The sequence below is a fragment of the Coptis chinensis genome, chromosome 6 (assembly GCF_015680905.1).
Source record: "Coptis chinensis isolate HL-2020 chromosome 6, ASM1568090v1, whole genome shotgun sequence".
Lineage (NCBI taxonomy): Eukaryota > Viridiplantae > Streptophyta > Magnoliopsida > Ranunculales > Ranunculaceae > Coptis > Coptis chinensis.
In genome coordinates, this window is record NC_141461.1 from 39,468,540 (window position 1) to 39,496,032 (window position 27,493).

Below are 27,493 nucleotides of genomic sequence, written 5' to 3' on the forward strand. Positions count from 1 at the left end.
CAAACTTGTTATATATCCAACTATATGTTTTTTGGCTTTTTACCATTTTTTTCCACAAGAGAGTTCGAGCTAACCTCTCCACCACGAAAGCGTGACCACCTAGTCCTTAACATTGTCTAGACCATTGCTGTATACCATCAAATTCATAAGAAATTGGCATACGAGGAAAGAAGAAAATATTTTTCTTTGTTACTACTTAAGGGCATAAACAACAATCTTATTGGTCAATAAGAAAACAACAATCTTATTCTTTGCTTCTTTATGATGACAGTTAATGCAACTTATTTATGAAAACGAAATTGGTCTTTTAAAGCCATGAAATATATTACCATAGTTGACGAATATATATTCTTGTGTATCTCTAATATATTTGTGATTGGTTTATTATGTAAAGAAATTGGTCTTTACTTAGCTTGTAAAGAATCTATACATTCCTCAAGATGAGAAGAATATGTTACCATAGTTGACGAATATTTCATGGCTTTTAAGAGCATCTCTATGTAGACGTATTCATGGTCGTATCCTTCAAATTTGAAGGAATGCGTCGGAATTCCCGAAATACCATCTTTAAGTGGTCGCATCACCTATTTATTCGCATTCTTGTTCGCAAATTTAGCAATTTAGATGCGGATGCAGCGCAACATTGGTAATGTCGCGCGCCATTGCAAATATTGCCCCACAACTTTTTTGACTTTGACCAGACGCACCGGGCCAAAATCGTCCTTGTCAAGACCACCCTAATGTCACGCGTGCTCCAATGGGAAAAAAACGGACAAAAAACGGCCGGATTTCTATATCTATATATCTACACTCATCTCCTTCTTCATTTTCACACACAACACTCTCAATGTCACAACCAAAACAAGGAAGGGGTCCAAGTTGGACAAATGAAGAAAATATTGCTCTTACTAAAGCGTGGATTGAGATTGGAGAAGATCCTATAATAGGTAATGATCAATCAGGACAAGTTTATTGGGAACGAATTATGGCTAGAATGAATCAAATTCAAGGTTTTGACCGCAACCGTAAGTGGAAAGGAGTCTTACAACGTTGGTCGATTATTTTACCGTTCTTCAACAAATATCATGCTTTACTAAGAAAACTTGAAGAACAACCTCCAAGCGGGTGGGGACGTGAAGACATTGTAAGATTCGTTTATACTTCGTTTTATATACTACTTGATATTGATTTTTTTTTTTTTAATAAACGTAGCTTTCAGACGAGGCAACAACTTATGCGGCTACTACTGGGAAACCATGGATATGGCAAGATTGTTATAATCTAGTAAAAAATACGCCAAAGTGGCAAAGAACTCAGTTACGCAACGAAATGTTTGCTTCAAGACCAAAGAAGAAAGCAAGATCCGGAGATGTTGAAGGTTTTGATTCTTCACCCTTAACCCCAACCCCTTCAACGCCTTACTCTACCCCTTCACCTTCACTGTACTCGGAATACGATCCTAACAGTACCGAAGGTTTTTTGGAGAGATCGCTCGCTAGGAAGCAGAGCAAAGATATTGAGAAGAACAAGAAAGTTGCTTCTACTGTCGAGGGTAATGTTGCATCCACTGCTAAAAATATGGATGACTTTCTTGAAGCTTTTAAAGTAAGTCGAAGAAATAAAGAAGAGATTCTAAATGAGCAATTTCAAACTATGATGAAATTGAAGCAAGAGAAGACACAAAAAAAGTTCTTTTTGAAGCAAGAAAAACTCCGTGTTAGAGAGGAGGAAAATGAGACTAGGTTGTTGGCAATGTCACTCCACAAAGTTAATCCTCGTTTGCGAAAGGTTTTAGAGCTAAAACAAGATGCAATTGTAGCTAAATATGAAAGTAGTACAAATGAAGCTTCCAACGACGAAGAAGCCAATGATGAAGAAAATGATGAGTAGCTTGATAACTAGAGTAACTCTAGTAGTGTGTAATAGTTGTCTTTTATTTATATATTTTTATTTTATGTATTTGCAATAATGTATTAGTTGTCGTTCTATTAATAAAAATTGCAATTCATTTGCTAAATCAAAGGAAGTAAATTAGAACTTATCAAAATGATCAAATGAACAATTCTAAATCACATAACATAATAATAATCGTCATACACCAAATAATATTATAAATCATCAAGTCATCACTTCCTACATACGCCTAAGATGGCTGAAATCAATAGCATCAGCAGGAAATTCAAAGTCGACTTGCTGATACTGAAACAGCAATGGATCGTCGGCCTTAGTGTTTGGTTCATCATCTAGATCACCAATGGGATTGTTCCAAACGTATGCACTATTACCATTGTTTTCTTCTTCCTCACCGTCACCATTCCATCGTGTTTGGTTATTATAGACGTATTTATCGTCGGAATTCATTTTTTTACTAGAACTAGAACTAGAGTAAGTTGAAAAAAAAGTTGTGAAATGACAAAAGTCCGACTATCGCGCGACATTTTATTAAGCATAGCATGCGACATTAGTATCGGGCGCCAGCGTCCATCATCATCGTAGAAGCGACAATGGAAACCTGTCGCAGCAGGTGGGGTCTACAATGAATTTTGCGGTTGAAATTTGCGACCACCTAGAGTTGGTCAAAATTTGCTACCAGTTTCTGTGGTAGCATTCTTCAAATATGAAGAGTATGCTACCACCACCTAGAGATGCTCTAAGGTCTTATATTTTCCAATACAAAACATATTATGTCCACCCAGATTAATAATGATAGAAAGACTCCTATCAAGTATCAAGAGGTCCAATTCCAAATGAATTATGCTAATGATGTATCCAACACTAGTTTATAATTCATATGGTCATTAAAAATGGGATTTGTACTTGAGAAAAATTAGTGATTTTTGTAAAAACGATTTTGTGCACAATAACAATGAAACTAATTGTTATACAATGATGTTTTTGACCAGCAACAATTGTTATTTTCATGCCTCAAAAGTTTCTTAGGACAATTAAGTAGAAGAAAGCAGTGAGGAAGAAGCAATGTTGATTGATTCCTCAAGAAAATAGTCTAGAGGACCAATTTCGTGCCAAAACAACTCTAGAGGACACTGTTTTTTTTTTAATAACTCACAAGGACAAATTTCAACATTAAGTAACCCTTAAAGACAAAATAAGTTGGCCAGTCACCTTTACCACCTAAAACAACCACACCACGGAATAACTCTTCTCAAAAATCACCTCAAAAGTTAGACATTGGCATCCTGAGGGAGCCGAGACATTACGGTTTGGACATTCCAAAAGAACTGCACAAATATATTGTTAAAGTGGATGACCCTGTGGGTGATGGCAATTGCGGGTATAGAGCAATGTGCATTGCATTAGGAAGAAGTCAGGAAGAGTGGTCGTGGATGAGAAATGAGTTGTTACAAGAACTTAATGACAACTCCCCTATATATCGCATACATTGTACACTCACGGTGAGATTAGGTAATGAAACCTACAATTTCCCATGAATGCGGTTGGGCACCCCCTCGTAAGTGGATGAGCATGCCCTTTCTTTGGATATCTATTTGCTTCAAATTTAATGTCGTCCTCGTACATTTAGGAAGTATGTACTTTGCCATCTTATTTTGCCACTGAGAACCCAAGCAAATCCTCGAGAGAGTAAAGAAAGTGTTGGGTACAGACTTACGTCTGAGGATGTCATTTTGTCCATGTTGAACTTGTTGATGATTGTCCGGTTCCAAAACCGATCACGAAGATGGCGTAGAGCTTCGACACTTAATTGCAGATAGTTGGGATACTTGCACAAGCAAGACAAAGCGCAATTTCTGGCATTGAACATTCCCAATTTAGTATTGGAAGACGAAAGCACACTAATGATGGGGCGAAATACCAATAATAGATGTTGACTAGGAATAAGTCTATGTAATTAATGTTCATGTGGTTGGAATTGTAATTTGGTTTTTGATACAATTTTCTTAAATTTGATGGTATTTTTTTGTCGAATTAATTGTATGGATGTATGTATGTTTGTTTGTTTGATTTTGGAAAAAATGACTTTTGGCAAAAAAAATTCTCTGTTTTTTTGGCACTTGAACGGTGTGGCCACACCGTTTGGACTTAGTCTCAAACGGTGTGGCCATGTCGTTTGAGACTAAAACTTGGAAAAAATATGACTTGCTGTTTTTTTGGCATTTGGACGGTGTTGCCACACCGTTTGGACTTAGTCTCAAACGGTGTGGCCATGTCGCTAATTTGAGATTTAAACTTGGCAAAAGATTTTCTCTGTTTTTTTGGCATTTGGACGGTGTGGCCACACCGTTTGGACTTAGTCTCAAACGGTGTGGCCATGTCGTTTGAAACTAAAACTTGGAAAAAATATGACTTGCTGTTTTTTTGGCATTTGGACGGTGTGGCCACACCGTTTGGACTTAGTCTCAAACGGTGTAGCCATGTCGTTTGAAACTAAAACTTGGAAAAAAAAATGACTTGCTGTTTTTTTGCCTCTTGGAGGCAAAAACAGCAAGTCATTTTTTTCAAAGTTTAGATGTTGGCGTGTTGTTGTTTGTTTTGGCAAAAAATAGATGTTTAGGTGTTTTGGCAATTGATCAATGTTTTATACATGGCATAAGAGAAATGAGAGTGGAGAAAGTGAAGAAGATATTCCAAAAATTTGACAATAACAAAGACGGAGGACTCAACACAAGAAATGTCATATCTGGTAATCTCTGTAAACGGACTAACAAAACCTGCGAAGTCGAATACGAAAAAAATAACTTCCATTTGGTTGGCAATGTAACTCTATAGTGATTGTCGTATAATCAAACAATGAAAGCATAGAAGAACATAATTGATTTGAACTTCTCACATACAACGTCAGGAAGATGCACAGAAGTAAGTAAAATCCTTAGAATGTGAGTAAAAGAAGCATTTAATGAACAAAATCTTATTAGAAATAGTACTGCAGTTCTAAGTTACAAAACTTAGATTCAACAAGTATTCCACATATCCCACAAAAATCTCTGAGTTTCAGCAACAATAAAATGTTATCACTTGATTTTTCTCTATAAGCATCTTTGTTACAAAAGCATAAGTAAACATAACAATAACATAATTAAAACTTCAGAAAATGGTTAGTCAATCGTGATAACAACACAGTAAACCCTAGACTCAAGCTCAAGCTCTATAACACATTTCCAGACTCAAGAAAGACACTCAATCTCTCAAGCTCTATAACACATTTCCACCCCAGACTCCAACAAGACTTCCAACAAGACTGCAATTAATGCTCAACACAGTAAACCCTAAACTAACCAAATTCAACATTGCTAAATCCAATGCTCCTTAATGATATCGTCCGCCAATGAACTTGCACCGGGTCAAATTGTATGCCTCCATGAACTCGTTTCGTGCATCGTCTGGAATCGCAGTCCCACCCAATTGCAGGCCTTGATTGAGCAAACGAGAAATTTCATCAACCACGGGGTGCTGTCAAAATTAAAACGAAAAACTACATTAGTATATACATTTACATTTATAAAATACCAAAACAAAACAAAACAAAAAAAACTAACGTTGTAAAGTATTAACTCACCAGATTATGATATGGAAGACTCTGTAGGGAGTAGAGATTAAGATGATCAGGGTTTATCATTCGAATATGGCTATTGTTTTTTACCAACTCATGTATCTACTAACACACTCCCATGGATAAGACGGAATGGGTCCTCGATGTTCAAGTTGTATCAAGTGATTCTGCCATTTACTCCAATAGGAAGACACAACATTAAATTTCACAAATACCAGCGTCCGAAGTAGTTCGCGTCGAGGTCTTTGGTCTTGGGGATCGAAGGTACAAACTGCATATGACCTAACCGACGCGACAACCCTCAAACATTGTCTTCGCCGACATTATCAAGAAAGCATATAAATCCCTCGAAAAATGCTATTTCATCCACCGGTCGATAGCTCGGACTTCAAAGATAGGGATACCATTCAACCTATCAAATAGCATATGATCGAGGAAATTAATCATTAACCACATACTAATAATATCAATTAATAAATAAAACTATTTTATATACAAAAGGCTTACATCGGTACAAGTCATATTATCAATCATCGCCGGGTATGCTTCAATGCATTTGTTGTGCTAGCATAAAAAGATCGAAAGTATTTATGAGTACGCGATATGCTCAACCGATAGTCATCGTTTGGGAATGGCCTCAACACCGGAAGTACTCATAAATCCATGCCTAGATTAATATAGACACCCGATTAATATTGTAATAGATAGATAAAATTGACATTGAAAAGAAAAAACAAAAACAAATACACGTAGGAGAGTGAAATAGCCCTGAAAACACCCACCTTCACCTTGGCACTTGTGGCGCCCCAAGACCCTATACAAGTAAGCCAAGAAGGTCGCACCCCACGCCAGTAGTCTCTCGATCTCGCAAATTTCATAAGCAGCCTCGGATAACAAATGGGAACGCAGTTCTAGGCGATGTCGGTGAAGGCGGTACATCCAAAGAAAAACAACAAATAAGCTCTCACAAACAAACCCGCAACTCTTTTGGGTTGACGCCTTCTTCACAACAACCCCATTTTCATCCCGTAAATCTTCATCCGTCACCTTCCCAAAGAACTGCTTCATCAAGAAATCCATCCTAACTTTGGAAGTGAACTTATTGGATTTCATCTCCAAGATCTATCTTGTTCATGGGTATGCCAAGACCTTGGTGGAGGAGTCTTTTTTGTTCTGTTCGTGGTCAAATCGGTGTCCCCAAGCCACTGCTTTGCCTCCTCGATCGAACTCCTAAGAGTTGGGAAACATCGGCCCAACGATTGATTGTCATCTCACCCCACGGCATATGAAACGTGTTGGTCTCTGGATGCCACCTCTCCACAAACGCAGAGACCAACACAGGATCCTGATGCCTATATACACCTAAGACCAGAGCACATAAGCCGGTCCTTTGAAGCTCCACATGAAAATTAGAACAGTCTGAACACTCTCCGACGATATCCCATTGTACCAACTTGTTCAGGTGCCCATGACACTTCAACACCCCTCGCTCCGCCTAAAACAACAAAAATTTAGTATTAATGTATGCACAAGGTTTCGTAATACAAAATTTAAATACTAATAGACAATATATAATAATATTACCTGCTCCTCCCAAATATCACGAGCCACGTGCACCGCATAGTCATATAACAGATGTGACACACGAGGGCCACCTCCATAAACACCTCTCTGGGACTCCAAGTCATTGTTGGACTTTCCCACAATATTCACTGGAGGTACAAGTACAGGGACTTCAGGGACTTCCTCGTCATCATCATCCTCCTCCTCCTCCTCCTCCTCATCCTCCGCGTCCTCCTCATCCTCCGCCTCATCAACACCCTCTTCGTCATCTTCTTCACTATCATCTTCTTCATCATCACCTACATCTACACTCTTCCCACGATCCATATTTACATCATCTATATCTACATCTACATCTTCATCTTCATCTAAATCTAAATCTACATCTACATCTACATCTACATCACTCAGAACTGTTTGCTTTCTTCTCTTTTGATTTCCTAACTCTACACCACTTACTACATTACTGGGATCATCCGCTTTCCGATCCCCTCTACGGACTGATGCCGAGTTAGTTGTTGCCCTTTCTCTCTTTTTCTTAGGCTCCTCGCGACCCGAACTACTACTCCCCCCACCTAACAACTTCTTAGCACCCGTGAAAACACTTTTTGCTACATTCTTCACATTCACATTCTTTGTTCGAGGCATTGCTACAAAATAAATAGGAGTTAAAAATAAGACATTCAACTAATTCAAATTGTTTATTAACAAGCAAATTCACAACTTCTAAAACTAACAAGCAAATGCACAACTTCTTCTCCGTTTAGGAAGTTAGCATAGTGTAACAAACCTACCACAAACCAAAAGTTATTGTACAACAACTTCCCATTAAGTTACAATAGAATCAAATCTCAGTTTTCTAATAGTAGGAAGGTGAGAGACGCAACCCCATAGTTTACATTTTCAACTACAGATAATATGCTTTAAAATCTAAATCGCTACTTTTTTTTTCCAGTTTCCAGCCAAATGGTCCACGTAACAGCATATAACTATACTCAACAATCATCCGCATCGGTGGTTCAATCAAGCAAGGTAGTAAAACACTCTAAGAACCTCACTGATATTAAGTTATAACCTACAACTAAAGTTCCTCCAAGAAGCATAGCTCTTCTTAGCATAGTCTACTATCTTAATATCTTATAAGTCCTACCAGTAGAGGAAAACACAAACAAACGAGAAGTTATGGCCAGAGTCGTTAGGGTAGCTCATGTGGCATAATTGTATTCAGAAGTTCGTCAATGACATACAACTATACAAGTATCAATGCAAGAAGCCAAGAACTATACAATTAAAAACGAGAAGGGAAACTAATTATTCACAAGTTAACGGCTAAAACCTAAAAAGTAGAACTTTCATATCCGCCGATGAATTTTTTAATTTTTATAGTTAACTTTATCTATACCATAACATCCTCAAATTTGCCGTTTAAAGAAGTGTTCATGATTGTTGACCATCATGAATATGTAATACCCATCCAACATAAAGCTTAATCAAGAAGACTCCAACGTTGTTTCAAACTTTCAATCGTAGAGAAGGTGATTAGACAAGTTCTCTCAAAGGGAGCGAAAATTTGAAAACGAAGGCAGAGTCACTTCAAAACCAATGCTAGGAGAGTAGGAGGTAGGCATTGGATACAGTTTGAGCCTTTGAAAATAGTCGACCATTACCGAGGTGCTCGGGTCTTAGACTTCGGTGCCTTACCTTACTCATTTAGGGTTTTCTAGGGATGATTTGCAATGATAAAGAACACTATTATAGAATAAGGAGATTTTGTTTAGAAAATAATTGTCCATACATGAAGCCTAGCTTTTGAGAACAATTCGGCGCAAAATGAGTGTAAGTGCTGATTAGCCTGGTAAAACCAATACAAGATCATAACCAAACACCATTTCTCCCTCGTGCAGGGTGCGTAAGATCTGACTGGGCTCACCAAATATTTATCGACAAAAGTCACAAAACCTAAACCAATTGATTATAGTTGAGACTTGAGAGTAAACTGAAAAACAATCCTGGGAAGAACAAGAAGAAAGAATATTGAACTGGAAGGTTAATCAATATCCTAAGTTGGTACCATCCATTATGGCTAGTTGGCTACTGGGCATGACATATTTCTTTATCTAGATCCTACATAAACATGTACAGCAAAAATACCTGATATAAAGTGCCTCCTGACTAAATGTCTCACGGTGACTTTTAAGCGTACACTCATTTTTACCACTCATAAAGTCCAAAGTCTAGACAGTACATGACAAATGGACCATGGATCACATTTTCATACTTTACATAGAAGAGGAATAAGATTCCCCATGTGGGAACTATGAGATCCTCCAGCACACTAGTTCCTTAAGGGTTGTGAATTTGTGACGGATTGGTGGTAAATGACTTAGAATTGAATAATCCACCACAAAAATTCTCTAAATAGGTGAAACTATTCACGCAGAAAACAAGCACTCGAACAATGCACAAAGATAAAAACATAGTGCATGAGTTCACTGACCTTTTAGCAACATACATCAAAAGCATGAACAGACTGACACAGTTAACTAAGATCACCACTCGATCTCTTTTACTGGAAACCTCAAAGAAACCCAACTGAAATACAGTAGGAACACCTTCAATTGACTTTTCCAAATAAAAAAAGTTGTTCGAGAAACCTTTTATTTTGTGATCAACACCCTAAAAGTCTAAAACATAGGTGAGTATGAAAGCCAAAAAGTAGTGAATGCATGAAAATGATTCTTCATATTGCACCTGATATTCTCATATACTATGATAATAATGTCACCAAAACTGTACGCCTAGGTAAATATACTACTTGTTACATGTATAAACTAGAAAGCAGCCATGTCAAATACGAATATGTAACATTATAATGTCAACATACACACACCATTCTTATGGTCTCTTAAATAATCAAATAATGAACATGGCTATGCAAACATCATTTTAATTTCTCTAATGAAAGTGGTAATTGAGTGGCTTACCGATTCCGCGACTGGCACCCGTAATCCAGAAAACCTTATTAGAAGAAATAAAAAATAAAAAAAACTAATGTTAGAAGCAAATGAAATTAGTAATTGAAAAAGCAAATGAAATGAGTATTGATAATACCAAAAAAAGATCGAGATCGTGGGTTTGATTTTGGTGAGAGAAACTTGGTTTGATCGAGATCGTGGAGAGAAACTTGATCGTGGGTTTGAAGGATCCGGTTGTCGGTTTGGTTTGTAAGAGATCGAGCTTGATCGAGTTTTGATTGTGTAAGAGATCGAGCTTGAGAGAAACTTGATCGTGGGTTTGAAGAGATCGAGCTTGATCGAGATGATCGAGATCGTGGGTTTGAAGGATCCGGTTGTCCGGTTTCTTGGATATTTGGTTGGGGGGTGTACGAGTCCAAGTTGTGCCCAACACAATGGGCAGACCCCGGCCCAACTCGGGGTCTGCCCAACACAAATTGGAGTCTGGCAGTAACAGGACCCATAATCATTTACAAGTTACTATAAAGTTGAATCTTGATATCGACTATGACATTAATTGAACCAAACTTGATATCAACTTGATATAAGGAAGAAAATTTTGGATGAATATGTTTAAGTATTTTTTTTTTAGGTTAACCAATATTATCTCCCACTAGATGAGCTAATTAGGATTTCCCTCCGTTAGTTGGGAAATTAGGATCTCCCTAAAAAATAAAAAAAAAAAAAAAGTCAAAGTGGGTTGACCGAAATTTTTTTGTGTGTATTTAGGGAGGAGACTCTAATTTCCCATCTAGTAGGGGAAATCCTAATTGGCTCATCTAGTAGGAGAGTAACACTAGTTCTTTTTTTTTTTTTTTTTTTTTTTTTTTAGGTATTTGCTGTCCAAGTAGGTGCATGAAGCAACTCTCATTGGACACAGTTGATCTATCTCAGTCGATTAATGAAGTAATTAACAGCTAAGAATTTGAAAAAAAAAAATAGAACCTGATTACCCGACTCACCAAAGGCGACATTTTAGATGATCACAAGAATAGAAGTACGTACGGTTGATCACCATGAACATATCGATCACGTACAGTATCACAATATAAGATTGAGACAATAATTTTAAATCTAGCGCGCCACCCACAGTACGCGTTGATCTTTGAAGACCGTAACAGCGTAGACTACAGTAAAACAGTAAAAGGTTTGTTTTAATTTGTTTGCACTTTTCTTACATATATGGATGATTGATCCATTTACTATTCATTCCGGACTTCACGATTTTTTTTATACGACTTCATGAAGTTTGATATCACTATAAATACTCGACTTTTGGCCCTTAAGTTCATCACTTCACTCAAAGCTTCACAACAAGCTAGCTTGCATTTCCACCACCTTAATTATCTAAACCCTTCACTACCTTTCTTCTTCTTCCCGATAGTCTATTTCAATGAAGAGGAATTACACTTACATCGTTCTTTCTATTTTTCTCTTGCTTACCTTAGCTACTACCTCGGTTCAAGGCCAGGGCACTAGTGTGGGATTCTATTCAACAACATGCCCGCAAGCCGAATCCATCGTTACAGCGGCAGTTCAATCCGGCTTCCGCTCGGATCCCACCATTGCTCCCGGTTTGCTTAGAATGCACTTTCATGACTGCTTTGTCCTAGGGTGTGATGCATCAATTCTTATTGATGGACCTTCCACAGAAAAAACTGCACCACCTAATCTCTCATTAAGAGGTGACGGCGTCATTGCCGATGCTAAGAGGCAGCTTGAAGCTGCATGCCCTGGTCGTGTATCTTGCGCTGATATTCTTGCTCTAGCTGCCAGAGATTCCGTGGTTTTGGTAAGTAATGAAAACGAACAAAAGAACTTAGTTGACTCAAAATGAACAATATATACTCACGGATATTTACGTATAACCTTGGCAGACAAATGGACAAAGTTGGCCAGTGCCGACTGGGCGTAGAGATGGACGTGTTTCATTGGCTTCCGATGCCTCTAATCTTCCTGCTTTCACAGATTCCGTTGACGTACAAAAGCAGAAGTTTACTGCTAAGGGACTGAATACTCAGGATATGGTGGCTCTTGTTGGTAATATATAATTGAACAACTAGATAAATTATACTACTAGCATCAAAAGGTTCCTTTTCGCTAACCGTAGTATACATGCATTCTAAATTTGTTACCAGGAGGGCACACCATTGGGACTGCAGCGTGCGTGGTGTTCAGCTACAGACTGTACAACTATAATAACACAGGAGGTCCAGACCCAAGCATCGACCCATCTTTTCTTCCTCAGTTACGAGCTCTTTGTCCACCCACTGGCGGTGAAAACAGACGTGTTGCCCTAGACACTGGGAGCGAAAACCGTTTTGATACTTCATTCTTTACAAACTTGAGGAATGGAAGGGGGGTACTCGAGTCCGATCAAAAGTTATGGACGGATACTTCAACTAGAACTATTGTACAGCAATTTTCAAGTTCCATGAGAGGTTCGCCCGGGTTGAGTTTTGGTATTGAGTTTGGCAGGTCGATGGTGAAGATGAGTAATATAGAAGTGAAGACAGGTACACAAGGCGAGATTCGCAGAGTTTGCTCTGCGATTAACTAGTTTCAACTAGAGCATGTATCATCAATTTGTCGATCGCTTAGCGTAAGCTAAGTATAGTTATATTTAATAATGAGAAGATGGTGTATGGTAATTAGTGAGAAAAATAAATAATTTGTAATCTTGTGTCTAGAATTATCTAGGCTAGTCAAGAATGTGATGGTGTGGTGTCCTCGATCGAGAAGGAACACTAACTAAGGAGGTGATAGTTTTAGTCGGCTGCTTACTCCAGCAAGCATTCAAATACTTAGTGCTTAAGAAGTCAAAGACTTCAAAGCAAAGAAGGTTACAAATAACGTTTTGTAACAAGTATAAATAAGGAGTTTTGCTCCAGACTATGTAATTGATCAAAGTCATAAGAATATTGAGTTCCCTATTTTCTTATGCTCATCAATAATAAAGCCTAAAGTTTATTTTCATATTTTGTTTTGTATCCTATTCTTTTAATTAAAACCAACTCTCTAATCTTCAATTGCTCCAAAAAATTTTGGTATTAGAGCAAGCCAGCAAGGTACTTATAACTAAAAGTCTCTTCAAACATGGCAACAGTACCAAATACAAGTGGGTTCAATTATGCCCAAAACTTAATCCCGATGTTCGACGGTGAAAGTTATGATTATTGGAGTCTCTAAATTAGAACTCTATTCATCTCCCAATAATTATGGGAGTTTGTTGAAGATTGTTATGAGGAACCTCAATCAGCAGATCGAGGCCCTTACGGCAAGACAGAAACCAAGCCCCCAAAAGGAATTCAAAGAAAAAAAACGAAGAAAGACGTGAAATAAAGCACTACTATACTCTTCATTCAACAAGGAGTAAAACGATCTTTCCGCGAATCTTCGCCAGCAAGAAAATCAAAGGAAGCATGAGAGATACTAAAGGAGGAATTCCGGGGAACACAAAAAATAATCTATCAAACTACAATCCTTGTGGAGAGAGTTTGATAATTTCCTAATGAAGGACACTGAGACAGTTGAAGTTTTCTTCTCAAGAGTCTCTGGATCGGAGTTATTAATTAATTAAATTACAAGCTATGGAGACACTATTGACGATAGAAAAATCGTCGTGAAGATTTTAATATGCTTGCTTGCAAAATTTGATCATGTTGTAGCTGATATAAAAGAATCGAATGATTTATCTAAATTATCTTTGCACGAGCTAATCTTTAGAAGCATATGAGCAACAGATTAACTGGTTTACAGAAAAACCGCTTGAGGCAAACTTTAATTTCCAGACAAAGATGAATTTGGGGGACAAGAAAGTAAATGATGAAGGAAGAGAAAGTCAGAACTTCATCCCAATTTGCTAGACGCAAAAATTTCAGCCAAGGAAGAAAATATAACTGCGGATGAAAAGGAAATTCTGGTTATTAATCACAGCGAACTTCGGAAGTGTTGTTTTGTGCTGGGTCATGTCTTGTAGTCGCCCTCAATCTCGAGTGTTTATGTTTTCAAGAAATTCGGCCATGCACCAGATGCAAGAGGTCAACACACGTGCAGAAGGATTGCTGGTATCAACAAGATAGTGTCCTATACTAAGGACTGATAACAATAGGGAACTAATAAAATGAACTTAATAAACAAAAAATAATCTCTGATTCAAAGAATGCAGAGCCTCTCAATTTTTTCTTTTTTCGGTTTTCTTCTTGTTCTTTCTCCGTCATTTTTCAGTATCTAAACCATCCGGTTTTTTGATCTTTTCACTTTGCTTTTCCTTTTTTACAACCTAACCTAATGATATCTAGGACATACATACATGTGGCATCATCTAATTAATATCACCTGACTCTAAGAGTAAAATACTAAATTACCCTAGCATATAGAAAGTACGACACACATAACCTTTTGCCATGTCTTGGGAATGACAGATAGGCCAATAAAAAAACTACACGGAGAAAAATGAATTTTCCCACCAAATATTTTATTGGGGGATTTAGAATTTGGTCCAATTTATAAATATTGATATTAGGTTTTGGTCAATTTATAATTGGTCAATATAAATAGTTGATAAGCGGCCAAAAGTGCATAAATAAACCTATACTATTATGTTGTTTATGCCAATTATGTATTCAATAAGTTGTGAGTAATAATAGTTTTCATACTTTTACAAGTTACAAGACAAAAACCAATTATGTATTCAATAAGTTGTGAGTAATGATAGTTTTCATACTTTTACAAGTTATAAGACAAAAACGACAAAATTCAAGTAAAATCAACATTTTAGCATAAAAATGAGATGAATAATCTATTTATAAATGAAGCCCTTTTTTTATCATAAACAAGTCAAACCCATTGTATAGCTTTAAAAGGTCCAAATCAATCCTATGGACCAATGAATAGGAGTCAAATCCGAGTTTAACTTGGTCAAAAGACAACAAAAAGTTCATATGCTCACACGCATCCACCAATTTCAAACTCAGTTTTAAGCATATGACCACTCAAAACGATCAGCGTAAAAAGTTCTATGAAACGATATATTGTTTTATTAATTTCACTGAGCGGAATGAAAGCGAAGAAGAAAAAAGCACGAGCTAAACAACGGAACTATTCATTGGAACCCACTCTAGATATTTTGAATAAACAAATTAGATATTATGAATAAACAATTAGATTCAATTAGATTTACTTTATGTTTTATATTAGAATAAATTGTAACCATTAGATTAAATTGATGAGATTAAATCTAGACCACTCATTCAACTATAAATAGATTAATTAGCATTGAAGCATTCAATCAAATTAGTTGTTATTATTATTCTAGTTAGTTTTCTTTTAAGATTAATGTTATAATGCAAATTTTAATTTCAAGTTTTTAAATTTATTTTCGAGTTCTTTTAATTTATATCTTTCAAAAGTAGTAAACATCTTAGTTCAAATGCTAAATCCTAGAAGAGGGGAAGGGAGGCTATTGCTCCAAAAAAAATACAACAAACTTGTTTTCCACATTTTCTACAAAACTAGTTGGTGTGGGAAACAAGTCATGAATTGAGGAAGTTCTTCAGAGATGAGTTCTAACTTAATTCTACATGCTAGGAATACTCTTTAGAAATAAAGAGATATTATTAGGAATCAATAAGTTTGATTCTTGAAATTGGTTTGTCTATGAGTCAATCAAAATAAAGATGAAAACTTGTAATCAAAATAAAGATGAAAACTTGTAATTCTCTCTCTCTCTCTCTCTCTCTCTCTCTCAAGTGTATTAATCTAGCTCTTGTTCCTTTGTGTTAGAAAGTGAAAGAAAACCCTCCACTCACCAATATACTACATAATGAAGGAGAGGAGGTAAGATTGATCGGAAGTGAAAATCCTTGTGTTTGTGTGTGTGAAAACATAGAAACATTCGATTTTCTCTACTGTTAGCAGTAACATTCTATACTTTGGGGTTCACTGTAAGTTGAAACGTCCTTCACACTTGTTGTATAGTATAGTACAATGACTAGGCTAGCTTTATGTACCTTCCTCTCCATACTCTGATGAACCCATAAAAATCCATTTATTTGTAAGCTGAAAAATACATAAAACATGTATTATTTGTGATGTCGTTGTTTGTTTTACGTTTCTTTTGCAAATCTTACTTAATTAGCCTATTAAATAGTAATTAGTATAGTTGTAAGTAAGCTATCAATCCTACTCTAAATTATGAATTGGTAGAAATAGAATGTCCTAATCTATATTACTCTAATGATGTAAGTAAAATATATGGTTAAGTACTAATGAATAATGAATAGTTGATTTGATTTAAGATCTAAACTATGCATAAACTAAATTAAATTAAATATATGAATATGAATCAAGAGAGAGAATATATCTTGGGAGAGATGAATCCACCAAAATCCTAGAATTAGTCTAATAGATCTACCTATTATGCTTAGTAAAATCACTAATAGAAACTCACCGCCTACTCAGAAACCTTATGCTCATAACCATGATGATAATATGTGGTATTTAACATACTTTCTACTTTTCCATCAAATATTCAATCTTTAATGAAATTTTCTATCTAACCAAATTGTGCTTCAAGTGACATTAACTATACAACTAATTGAGGCACCATAAAAAATCCAATCGGTCACACTAGAATACTAAAAACTAGAAGAAAAGAATCTAGGCCGAGTTTGTATGTAGTATTTAGCTATACACAATCATGAATTACCCTAAGAGCTAAGAGGTCCTAACCTCCGCTAGGAGGGCTGGTTAGATCAATGGATGAAGAAGAAGAATCTCAATGGGGGGATTTATACTGAAACATGATAGAAGAAAAACTAAACTAAAACATAAGAAAAATACTTCATCCCTCCTCCTAAGAGAAGGGAGATTAGCTCCTTATCTTATGCTATGAACACAATATAAAAATGAATAATTTTTATTATATTGAAGGTAATGGTGAAAAAGGTCTGAACTTTCTTCTCACTTAATTCTAGATCTAAGGTGCAAAAACAAGACTTCCTAGATTATTGAAACTAGGGTTTTTTGTGCCTTATATATTGGCTTACACGTTCGTCTGGATAGAAATGCGAATCATACGTTTATTCGGTGTCTAACTCTCTAGAATATTTCTAGAAGCAATCTTGGAGAAGTTGAATTCGGTTGCATTGAAAGTCAGGAATGCTTCACTTTGCCTTGGAAGCTAATTTCCACGTTGCAGCTTCTGACAACTTTAGTTTCTTAATTCTTTTGAAATTCTGAATTCGTTTCCATGTTGATCTCCTCTTCTCATGAATTCGGAATTAAGGTTATGAGATAAGTTCTAAGACTCCTCTAACTCAATAATTATCTTCTCTTGGAGTCTCATTAGGGTTGACACATTAAGAGACAAATAATATGCTTTTATCCTTGGCCTTTAGCTGTAATTCAAAATGGCTCCTTTTTTTACTTTTTTTTCCCTTCATTTCTCACATTTAGGTTCTTTGTCATGCAAAGGCTCAAATTGCATAATCTTAGAACATTTAAATATGAAATAGAGACTAACATACACGTAATTGAAGATATAAATCCCACATTCCACGACAGCAAGTTGCCGCGAAGGACTTTTTTATTTCATTTCAAATTTCGAACACCCGTGGCATACGGATACCGTGTTATCACAAAACCCATGGAAAATGGATGTCATGATGTCTCCAAAATCATGGTAACTTGATGCGGTGAGTATATAAAGATCGCAAAAGTTTGTTTACGTGACTATGGAGGGGTGTAGGGGTTTACGTCAACTTAAACGATTAATGGAGGGGTGCCAATACCTAGGAATTTGTCAAAGGAGTGCCAATCCCATTAGTTGGGGTGTAAATATCGTTGCCCTTAATTTTTGAAAAGGTTATTGGGGTTAAGGCGGACCCCCACCTATTTTATTACAAATGGTAAATCCTTACAAGCCTCCCTAAGAGTTCGATCATTAAAATGATGCACACAAAGACGCAATATCAACAAGCTTCAAGCTTAAAATACATGAGATAACACACTAGATATGCTACAATCGAACCCTAAGAAAGTAAAAATAGGAGTCCAACTTCCTATTTATGGTTTCCTTAACAATCTTTGGATGGTCCTTCCTAAGATGAGTCTGCGCTTTCTTATAGCTACAAAAAAAGCTTTCACAAGCACAACACACATAAGTGAGTCCCAAAATATCATCCCAAAACTCTTTTGTGTAGTCGTCCTCAAGATGTCTTATCTATTTTTTTTTTGGTTAGCGATTTTACCTTCTTCATTATTGCAAGCGTAGACACTATTTTTCCTGAAGTACGCTCTTGGATCCGTTTGCTTATTTTTGGCCTCAAGTAGTCCATTGATTTTTATACTCAAAATGCGCTATATCTTGATGTGCTCTTAGGCAATGCAAGTGTTGGGGAGACTAAAAGTATCCTTAAACAACTCAGATTCAATATCTCAGAGATCATCATCAACATCCTCATTTTCAGCAACTAACCCCTCATACATATTTGTTTCTCTACTATACGGTAGTTAGTTATGAAGAGTAAAGAGAAAAGAGGAGAAGAGAGAGAAGATGGGAGATGAGGAGAGAAAAGAGGTAGAAGTAAGAGAGAGAAGACGACCTAGAGAGAAGAGAGACCAAGAAGAGAGAAGAGTAAGGAAAAGAGTGATACAACATTTGGCATAGACTGTGGGGAGTAAACGAGAGATCAAAGCAACTCAAAGATGGCAACGATAGTAAAAAGAAGAGTGGGTAGACCAATGAAGGTAGTTGTGCAGGAGGTGGATGTTGAGTCGGATGTTATAGGCATGAAGGGGAGACCAAGGAGGTTCGGAGGAAACAAGGCTTTTGCAAGAAGAGATTGTAAGGTTGAGAGAAGAGAATGATGGACTTAGAAGAGAGAGAGAGAGAGAGAAGGCCAAAAGGGTGAAGGGGAGGCAGAGAGGCCAGACCTGGTGGAGAACGTGGTGACAGGCATCATGATGGAGTAGGTGATAGCCACTGATCGTGAGGAGAATCTACAACAGACAAGAGGGTTAGTAGGAGCGGCTAACCAAGTGGTGGTGGGATTAAACCGCAACCCCATTAGCGGATGTTATCTGGAATTCTGAGGTTCCGAATTGAAGTGTTTTAATCAGCCTAGATTCAAAAGGTACGATGGGAAGGGAGATCCCGCGGAACCACATTCATCATTTTCAGCAATATATGCCTTTATGGCAAGAATCCCGATATGATGGGCTGTGGTGCATGATGTTTCCCACCAGCCTAAAGGGTGGGGCTTTGGATTGGTACTATCGGCTACCATCGAAGAGCATAAATAGCTTTCAAGAATTAGATACTACCGGCTACTAAAAGAGGCACATTGTTGACATCGCATCTTTGTTCAACATTTGACAAAGATCTGCGGAATCCGTGAGGGACTATTTGTACATGCGGTTCAACATTTCGAGACACTGAAAGTAGAAAACTTGGATGAGCGGATAACGGTGATAGTGTTTGAAAGCGGTTTATGCCCTAGAACGAGAGTCCATGAGTCCGTCGCTAAAAATGAGATTGCAACCTTACACGATCTGTATCCAAGGGTGGAAAAGTACATAAGGTATGAGGACACTATGCATAAGGACCTCAAAAGGTCGGGGAAGGTAGTGTTGTCATTGGGGAGAGGCGAAGGACACCAAAGAAGTGAGACATCAGAGAAGGAGAAGAGGGGGTACAATGGGAACTCGTCGCGGAGAAGGAGGAGCCGGGACATGGTTAGGAAAGAAAATAGGGACAGAAAGCCATACCGCGAGATAGATCATACTTCGCTGAATAGGCCGTTGAATGAGATCTTGCCACTAATTAATCAAAAGACTTCAATATTACGAAGGGCTACGCAATACACTGGTTGAGATTCCAAGCAAATCATACTATGCGTACCATCAGATTAGAAACCATGAGACTAATGATTGCTATGCATTGAAATGGTTGATAGAAAAGGGCATGCTAGCAGAGTTCATGAAAGAGGCTCCGTAAGACGGTCAAGAGTCGACTATGGGTCGGATACTGGGGACAATCAATGTCATTTTTAAATCTTTAATGTCAAGGCGTTGAGTCATAATGCTCATAGAGAGAAAATCAGATGAAGCGCGAGCATTCAATAGGTTAATGAAGTAATGGGTTATGCGCAACCAGTTACATGGTCCGCGGAAGCGAAGAATCAAATTGTATTCATGTTGGCGAACCTAAGGGCAGTAGATTCCCCCCATGAAGATGCACTGGTAGTTATGGTAGCAATGGGCAACTACCTTATGAAGAGGGTGTTAATCGAATGCTGGCAGCTCAGTGGATTTATTGTTTAGAAGGGGCAATGGAAGAGATGAAAATCGATGCAAAACAGTTAAAACCTCAGCTGACAAATCTGTATGGGTTCAACAGGAGCATGACAGAGCCAATGATAGAGCTCATGCTGTCTGTGATAGTGTTCACCCGATTCATGGTCGTAGACTTAAATTCGCATTACAACGCGATTTTGGAAGGCGATGGATACATGAAATGAGAGCAGTACCATCCACGTATTATCAAGTAGTTCGCTTTCCAACAATGAATGGAATGCAGGAAGTTTGTGGAGATCAGGTGTCGGCCAAGAATGTCCATCAGGTAACTGTGAAGAGTATGATCTGCGACACACAGGGGGAGTGCTCAGATTCTGGGAAAATGTCTGCCTAGCAATTACAGAGCGGGGCCCCAGGGGAAGAAAGTGAGCCTCCTAGGGAACCAAAAACCCTGGATGAGATCAAAATAGTGAATGTAGGGGTGGGGGATGAAGAAAAGTTTATATTGATAAGGTCGAATTTACCAAAGGATTGGAAGGGCAAGCTGATACAGTTTCTGTCAGAAAATCAAGATATTTTTGCTTGGGTGATTGAGGAAATCACGGGTTTGGACCGAGAGTTTGCATGCCACCACTTGCACATGAATGTGGACGCAAAGCTAGTGAGACAAAAGATGAGAAATGTAAGACCGAAGTATGCGGAAGGACTACGAGAGGAGGTTATAAGGCTGAAAGGGGCGGGGATAATAAAGGAAATAGAATACACATGATGGTTATCAAATGTGGTTGTGGTGCCAAAGAAGAATGGCAAGGTCAGAATGTGTGTCGACTTCATAGACGTAAAGAAGGAGTGTCCCAAAGATAGTTATTTGATGCCTCGAGTGGATGAACTAGTGGATAGGACGACATGCTTCAAAATGTTCTCTTTCATGGACGCATCTATGGGGTACAATCTGATCGCGATGTATGAGCCGGATCAAGAGAAAACAACCTTCATGGTGGAAGGAGGGACATACTGCTACACAAGGATGCCTTTCGGGTTAAAAAATGTCGGGGCCACCTTCCAGAGGTTGGGAGAAAAGATGTTTGAGGGAAAAATATAGAAGGGGATAGAAATCTCCATCGACGACATGGTAGAAAAGAGCATGTCGGAAGAGAAACACTTAGAGGACCTGAAGAAAACTTTTAACATACTGCGGAAACATAGACTAAAGATTAACTCGGAGAAGTGTACATTCGGGGTAACCACAGGGAAATTTCTGGGTTATATTGTCACACATCGCGGAATAGAGGCTAATCCCGACTAGATTAGGTCGCTAGTGGAGATGTCGTCACCCTAAAATATCAAGGAAGTACAACGATTAGTGGGGAGGGTCACGACATTGAATAAATTCATTTTGAAATCATTAGACAAGTGTAGACCATTGTATCGATTACTAAGGAGGACCCCAAATTTCTAGTGGACTGTGGAGTGTGAGAATGTGTTCCAGGAACTGAAGTGGTATTTGGGAAATGCTCCATTATTGTCACGACCAGAGCAAGGGGAGAAATTGTATCTGTACCTAGGGGTCATGGAGCACGCGGTCAGCTCAGTTCTCATCCGAATTGTTGGCAAGATCGAAAAGTCGGTCTACATCCAGAGTAAAACTTTATTGGACGCAGAGACCCGGTATAGGAGGATCGAGAAGTACGCGTTGGCTCTAATCTTCTCAACACTGAAGTTGAAGCCATACTTCGAAATAACAATATAGGGATGGCTATTGGCTGTCACATTGACCGTCCTTAAATTCAAAGTCGTTTTCAAATACAACGGCTACTAATCGTTGTTTTATTTAAAAAGAACCACGGGTATTGGCTGTAGTTAATCTTGATCTATACAACTGCCGAATGTTGTTGTTTTAGAAAAATATTCATCGTTATTGGCGTTGTTTTCTTGTATTTTTATTTGTAGGAAAAGATATTTAAAACTTGTGAAACAATGTTAGTGGTTTTTCGATATATATATATATATATATATATATATATATATATATATATATATATATATATATATATATATATATATATATATATTTATTTTTATTTATTTATTTATTTTTTCTTTTTCAAAAACAACAAATCTAATAGGCATACTTGCGGCAAAAAATCACATATAAACAATCTCACAACATATTCATTTTCCCAAAAACTTCCATATATATACATAAGTTGAACTTTACTAAAGCTTGAATTAATAGCAAAAAATATATCGAGATCTAGCTAGTAGTTGTTTAATCTCTAAAGTGACAACCTTATGTACATAACTTCTATAACACCATATATGTACTTCCTATCTTCCTTACAAGACCATATTTATATATACTATGTATTTGATGTGTCAAAAGTAACAAAAAGACACCAAATAAACTTTCACTTCTATGGCAAGAGCTTCAAGCTGCTTAATCAAGGAATAAGTACATACAACTTTGACCAAGTGATGATATCACCAAGCTCGATATCTCCTAGCGTTCCATCTCCATCATAAAGTGGTGTATCATAGTCAAGTATCTCATCGATGCGGATGTTATAGGAAGCTGCAGATGATGCCATATCGGTACAGACTTGTCCAAGTGCAACCACCTTTTTTGTTACAAAACTTCTCACTAAACAACTAGCGGATGGAGGAAGGTCTACATGTGGCTCTTCACGTATTGGTGGAGGTCGCATTGCCTGCATACATTAAGATAACACAATAACTAGCTAAAAATTAACTCGCAATGAACTTTATGGTTTTCTTCTACAAAAGGTTCATGTAAAAAGTTCATGGATCAGTGACATGTAGCATAGCAATAAGCATACATAATAAGTATAGATCATCAAATTTAGGATTCCAACAAGAACTCTTCCAGCAAGAACTAACAGTTGAGTCTCATTTATTTTGAGATCTTCTTTAATGAATATTATTAACCACTTATAACACCAGTGTCTACCAATGCAAATTAATCAAAACTTTCAGTAAAGATGATCTAAGAATAGATAATAAATTAACTATTAAGAGGTTACATGCCATATTAATCACACCCTAAACCCTTCCAAGCCTAGTAGTTAGGAACCAACCAAATGTTTGCTCTGCAATCATTGGCTTTATAGCAATCGCGACATTGACATTGGGGTGTATGTAACTCTTCCAATGCCTTAGTTTTTACCAACCTTCTAACCTATTTACTAAAGTTTCTACTCTAACTAGTTTCAGTGTTTTAATATCAAATTTATGAGGAAAAATAGCTTATATACTCTTAACCCTCTAAGGACAATGCTATAAACATGATTCTAGACTAGTACGTCTAGAATCATGAGATGAACTGCCCCTAGTAGAAGATTTATCGGATGATGTTCTCTATCACCTTCATTATCTAACAATATCTTACATAAGCAGTTTTATCGCATAACTAGTGATTAAATAGTTTGGAAATGTTCTTAATGACATAAGCTTTAATTATGATAAAATTAAGCTAGTAGTACAAATAATATATAAATAACCTGAGATGAACTGCCCCTAGTAGAAGATTCTTGCCGCATTGTTGCTACTTCTTCCTCAAGTTTCTTTTGAGCACTAGACTCTTCATCAAGTCGTTCTATAACGGTCACATAGTTTGCATTAGTGGTCTCACAAGCTCTTTTCTCTCTTTGAGCGATCTCTTTGTAAGGCTTCGATGCATGGTATAAATTTTTGACACTCTAGTGCCTAGGCCTTGAGTACGCCCCCTCCTATCACGACCACAAACCTAAATCAAGCATTAAAAAGTTGCACTTCATAAAATATTTCTTACAAAGGAAAATACAACAAGATAATGGTAATCAATACACACCAAAGCAACTGGATCATTATCTAAATCTTTTCCCACCAGATCTGGGTTGACGCTAGTAAGTCGCTTGATTTCCTCCTATGAAAGAATTTATATTCAAGTACATATCCTGATTATTTATTAGTTTAACAATAAATTATACATATAACAAGGAAAATAGTTCTTACCATAGTTTCCAGAGAATCAGGAAGGAAACTGCCATCCTTTGTTGTGTGGGTGGCCAAAAATCCTTCCGTCCGAGTAATTGTACCAGTAGGATTGTTCTTTTTCTACAAAAAAGAATCTGACTTTTAAACACAAAACATAATTTTAAGCTAAAATAAGACTATATCAGCTGAGGTCAACTTCCTTATTACAAGCGGAAACTGGAATGACATTGTGCACTCTCTTCCAAAGTCACAGCTTGGGTCTCAATTTCTAGCACTCAAACTCTAACAGAGAATGGATGCACCTACTGATGTTGACTAGTAAGAACACTACTATGTCAGAAATCCTTAAAATCTACATATGTGCTATTGTCTTATATATTTGAACTGAGAGGAATTTTCGACGATTTAGAAACACCTCAAAGCCTTGGGGAGTTGTCAGAGATAAACTGCAAGAGGACATGAAGATCTACTTACCCCACGAGGGGAGGTTCTACTTGCATATACCGGTGTTGGTGGGATTAAATCAGTATTATTTCAGGAACTCAAGGCTATTTTGATTGGACTTGAAGGTAGTTACTTGATACAACAAAAGAAAGTGCATGTTTCTTTTGATTCCCTAGGAGCTATTCAGATTCTAATGGATAAAGAGAGAGCATCATGGTACTGCCTTAACATCAAGGCATCAATTCAGGACATAGCTAAAAGATTTCTCTCAGTATCTTATTCTCATGTTTACAAAAAATGAATAGAAGGGCATACTACTTGGCTAGTCTTGCAACTAGTCATGAATGTAACTATTTTGTACCACCTCCGTATTCTACTCTTCAATCAATTGTTGAGGAGGACAGGAGTGAAATGATATATTTAAGAACTTAATGCAGGTTAGGGTGAGCCATAGCCCTGAAAAAAAAAAAAAAAAAAAAAAAAAAAACTATATCAACTGAGATATAAATTACCAACTCCTCAATCACACAAGTCGTGCCCTTTCTACGAGTTGTATACCTGTTTTTCATCTTCTTCCTAGAAAACTTTCCATTTTCTTACTTAGTCCGTTCTACTTATGTGGAGCATAGGTCAACAAATTGTTCCCAATCTTCCTTTTTAACAAGTGGTGGTACATTTCTCTTTCGTTTTCAAGATTCAGTAGGAAACTTGTCATACCACTTGCAACGAAGATAAGATTTTCTTTGTTTCCAAGCTATGTTAAGTTTATGCAAAGTGGTGCCTTTCTGACAAGGTGGAAGATCAAATTCCTCCTAAAAAAGAAAGCAATTAGAAATGAGAAGGGTACTAGTTGATAAATGATATGATGAATTTAATAATTTTTCAAGTTAAAAAAATGACATGAATTAAAAAGATGATATGGATTAGACTTGTACATACCAAGATGCAGTCCCACAATTTATCTTTGAGGTTCTTATCAATAGTATCAAGAGTAGGCCAATCACAACATGTTATTGGTATGTGTGTTCTAGCCACCTTCCCTATAGTTGTAGCATACTTTGCTTTATATTCTCCTATAGGTTGTCCATTATCAGTGAATTCTACTAGTTTTTGTGGACCTTGGTAATTAAAACAAACACTTTAGCAATTAATAAGAAGCATTCATAAGAGAATTAATGAGTAGAGTGGTTTATCTCGTTCTTGTGTCACACTACCTTCTTCATCAGGTGACTTGCCTTGTTCAAGCTGGTCACTTGGTTCTAATCTGTGTGACATGATGAGTTACTTTTATCTAGACAAGCAGCAAAGGTAACGAATTTAACACAAATATATATGTATAACTAAGAGAGATGTTGTACAGTAGCTTAAAATAATTACATGATTTCAATGTGAACTAACAAAGTGAAGAAATGACAACTAAACATATTAATATATTAGTTAGCGCAAGTACATCATGTCTACAGAGCAACCAAAACAGACCAAAAGAAACCAAAACCGACCAAATTAAAAGAAACCAAAACAGACCAAAACGACAAAGTAATCAAATCCATTCTTCATCATCATTTACTAGAATGTCCTCTAATAAGTTTATGGATGAAGAGTCTTCCTTTGTTCTGGCCTCAAAGACCAATGGGTCTTCATAAGCATCAACCTCCTGACTTAACATCATTGGTGCATCCAACACAACATGCCAATTATCTCTACTCAAATCTTTGCAATAGAAGACTTGTTTAATTTGAGAATCAAGAATAAACGGTTCATCATCTTCACTTGTACTTCTCTTGAATCTCCCAAGATTCACAAATACCAATTTTGTTTATGGATCAATTGTGCATCCATTTTTTTTGTCTTCTATACGCACCCTATCATAGTAGAATACCGTTTGCTTGAAGTCTTCATAATCAAGTTCAAGAATTTTTTGGACTACTCCAAAGTAACTCGCTTCATCGTCTACAAGGTTCCTATCCTTGGGACTTGATCTATAACTAATGACAGCCTTTATGGTGACCCCACTATTTTGCGTTGTTGTACCTTTTTCAGAGTTAACCATTTAAAAGGCATACCCATTCACTGCATATCTATTATAAGACATTGCCTTAAAAGATGGGCCATCAACAATCCTCTTGAAAGCAGATTCTTTTTCATTTTGTAGTTGAAGTCTCAGCCGAGGGATATAATCCAACTCTTTTGGTTGACTGCCTCTACGACTTCTGCCCGTTGATTTATGATCTTGCATGTACTTTTGATATTTCCTATAAAAAGATCAAACACATTCAAGATAATGCAACATATGAATGCCCAAACTTAAATGTTAACAATCAAAACAACTCCTACAATACTTACTCTTCCCAATCAACATTTTCAGGAGAATACTTCAAAACCCATTTGGGCACTTGTTGATACTCCACATTTGAAAGAATGTGCTCCTTGCCCTTCATATCCAAGGGGTATGCACCTTCAATGCCGTCATCCATGATCACCTTTCGCCCCTTTTTATGGCTACATTTGTCGCCACCACGAATGTATTCCATACAGTACATTGTTGCCTCTTCCATAAGGTATTGCTCTTGAATGCAACCCTCTACAAAAGTTTGATTTCTTACATATCCCTTATATGTTCTCATCATCCTGTTCATGTAGTGCTAATTAGTAC

The 27,493-nt window shown here is 37.0% G+C and overlaps 1 protein-coding gene across 1 annotated transcript; it reads left to right on the top strand.

The window, feature by feature from the left end:
* The first annotated feature begins 11,383 nt into the window (after positions 1 to 11,383).
* LOC147492935 (peroxidase N1-like) lies at positions 11,384 to 13,080 on the top strand. The gene is made up of 3 exons (XM_086566481.1): positions 11,384 to 11,896; positions 11,982 to 12,144; positions 12,243 to 13,080. The coding sequence occupies exons 1-3, from the start codon at positions 11,498 to 11,500 to the stop codon at positions 12,662 to 12,664; spliced, it is 984 nt and encodes a 327-aa protein (XP_086422607.1). The 5' UTR covers positions 11,384 to 11,497; the 3' UTR covers positions 12,665 to 13,080.
* The last annotated feature ends 14,413 nt before the right edge of the window (positions 13,081 to 27,493 follow it).

Excerpts from the sequence above, each read along its gene's own strand:
- LOC147492935 (XM_086566481.1), top strand. The coding sequence starts at position 11,498 with ATGAAGAGGAATTACACTTACATCGTTCTTTCTATTTTTCTCTTGCTT. Across the intron at positions 11,897-11,981 it reads CCAGAGATTCCGTGGTTTTG|ACAAATGGACAAAGTTGGCC; the intron begins GTAAGTAATGAA and ends TAACCTTGGCAG. Across the intron at positions 12,145-12,242 it reads GGATATGGTGGCTCTTGTTG|GAGGGCACACCATTGGGACT; the intron begins GTAATATATAAT and ends ATTTGTTACCAG.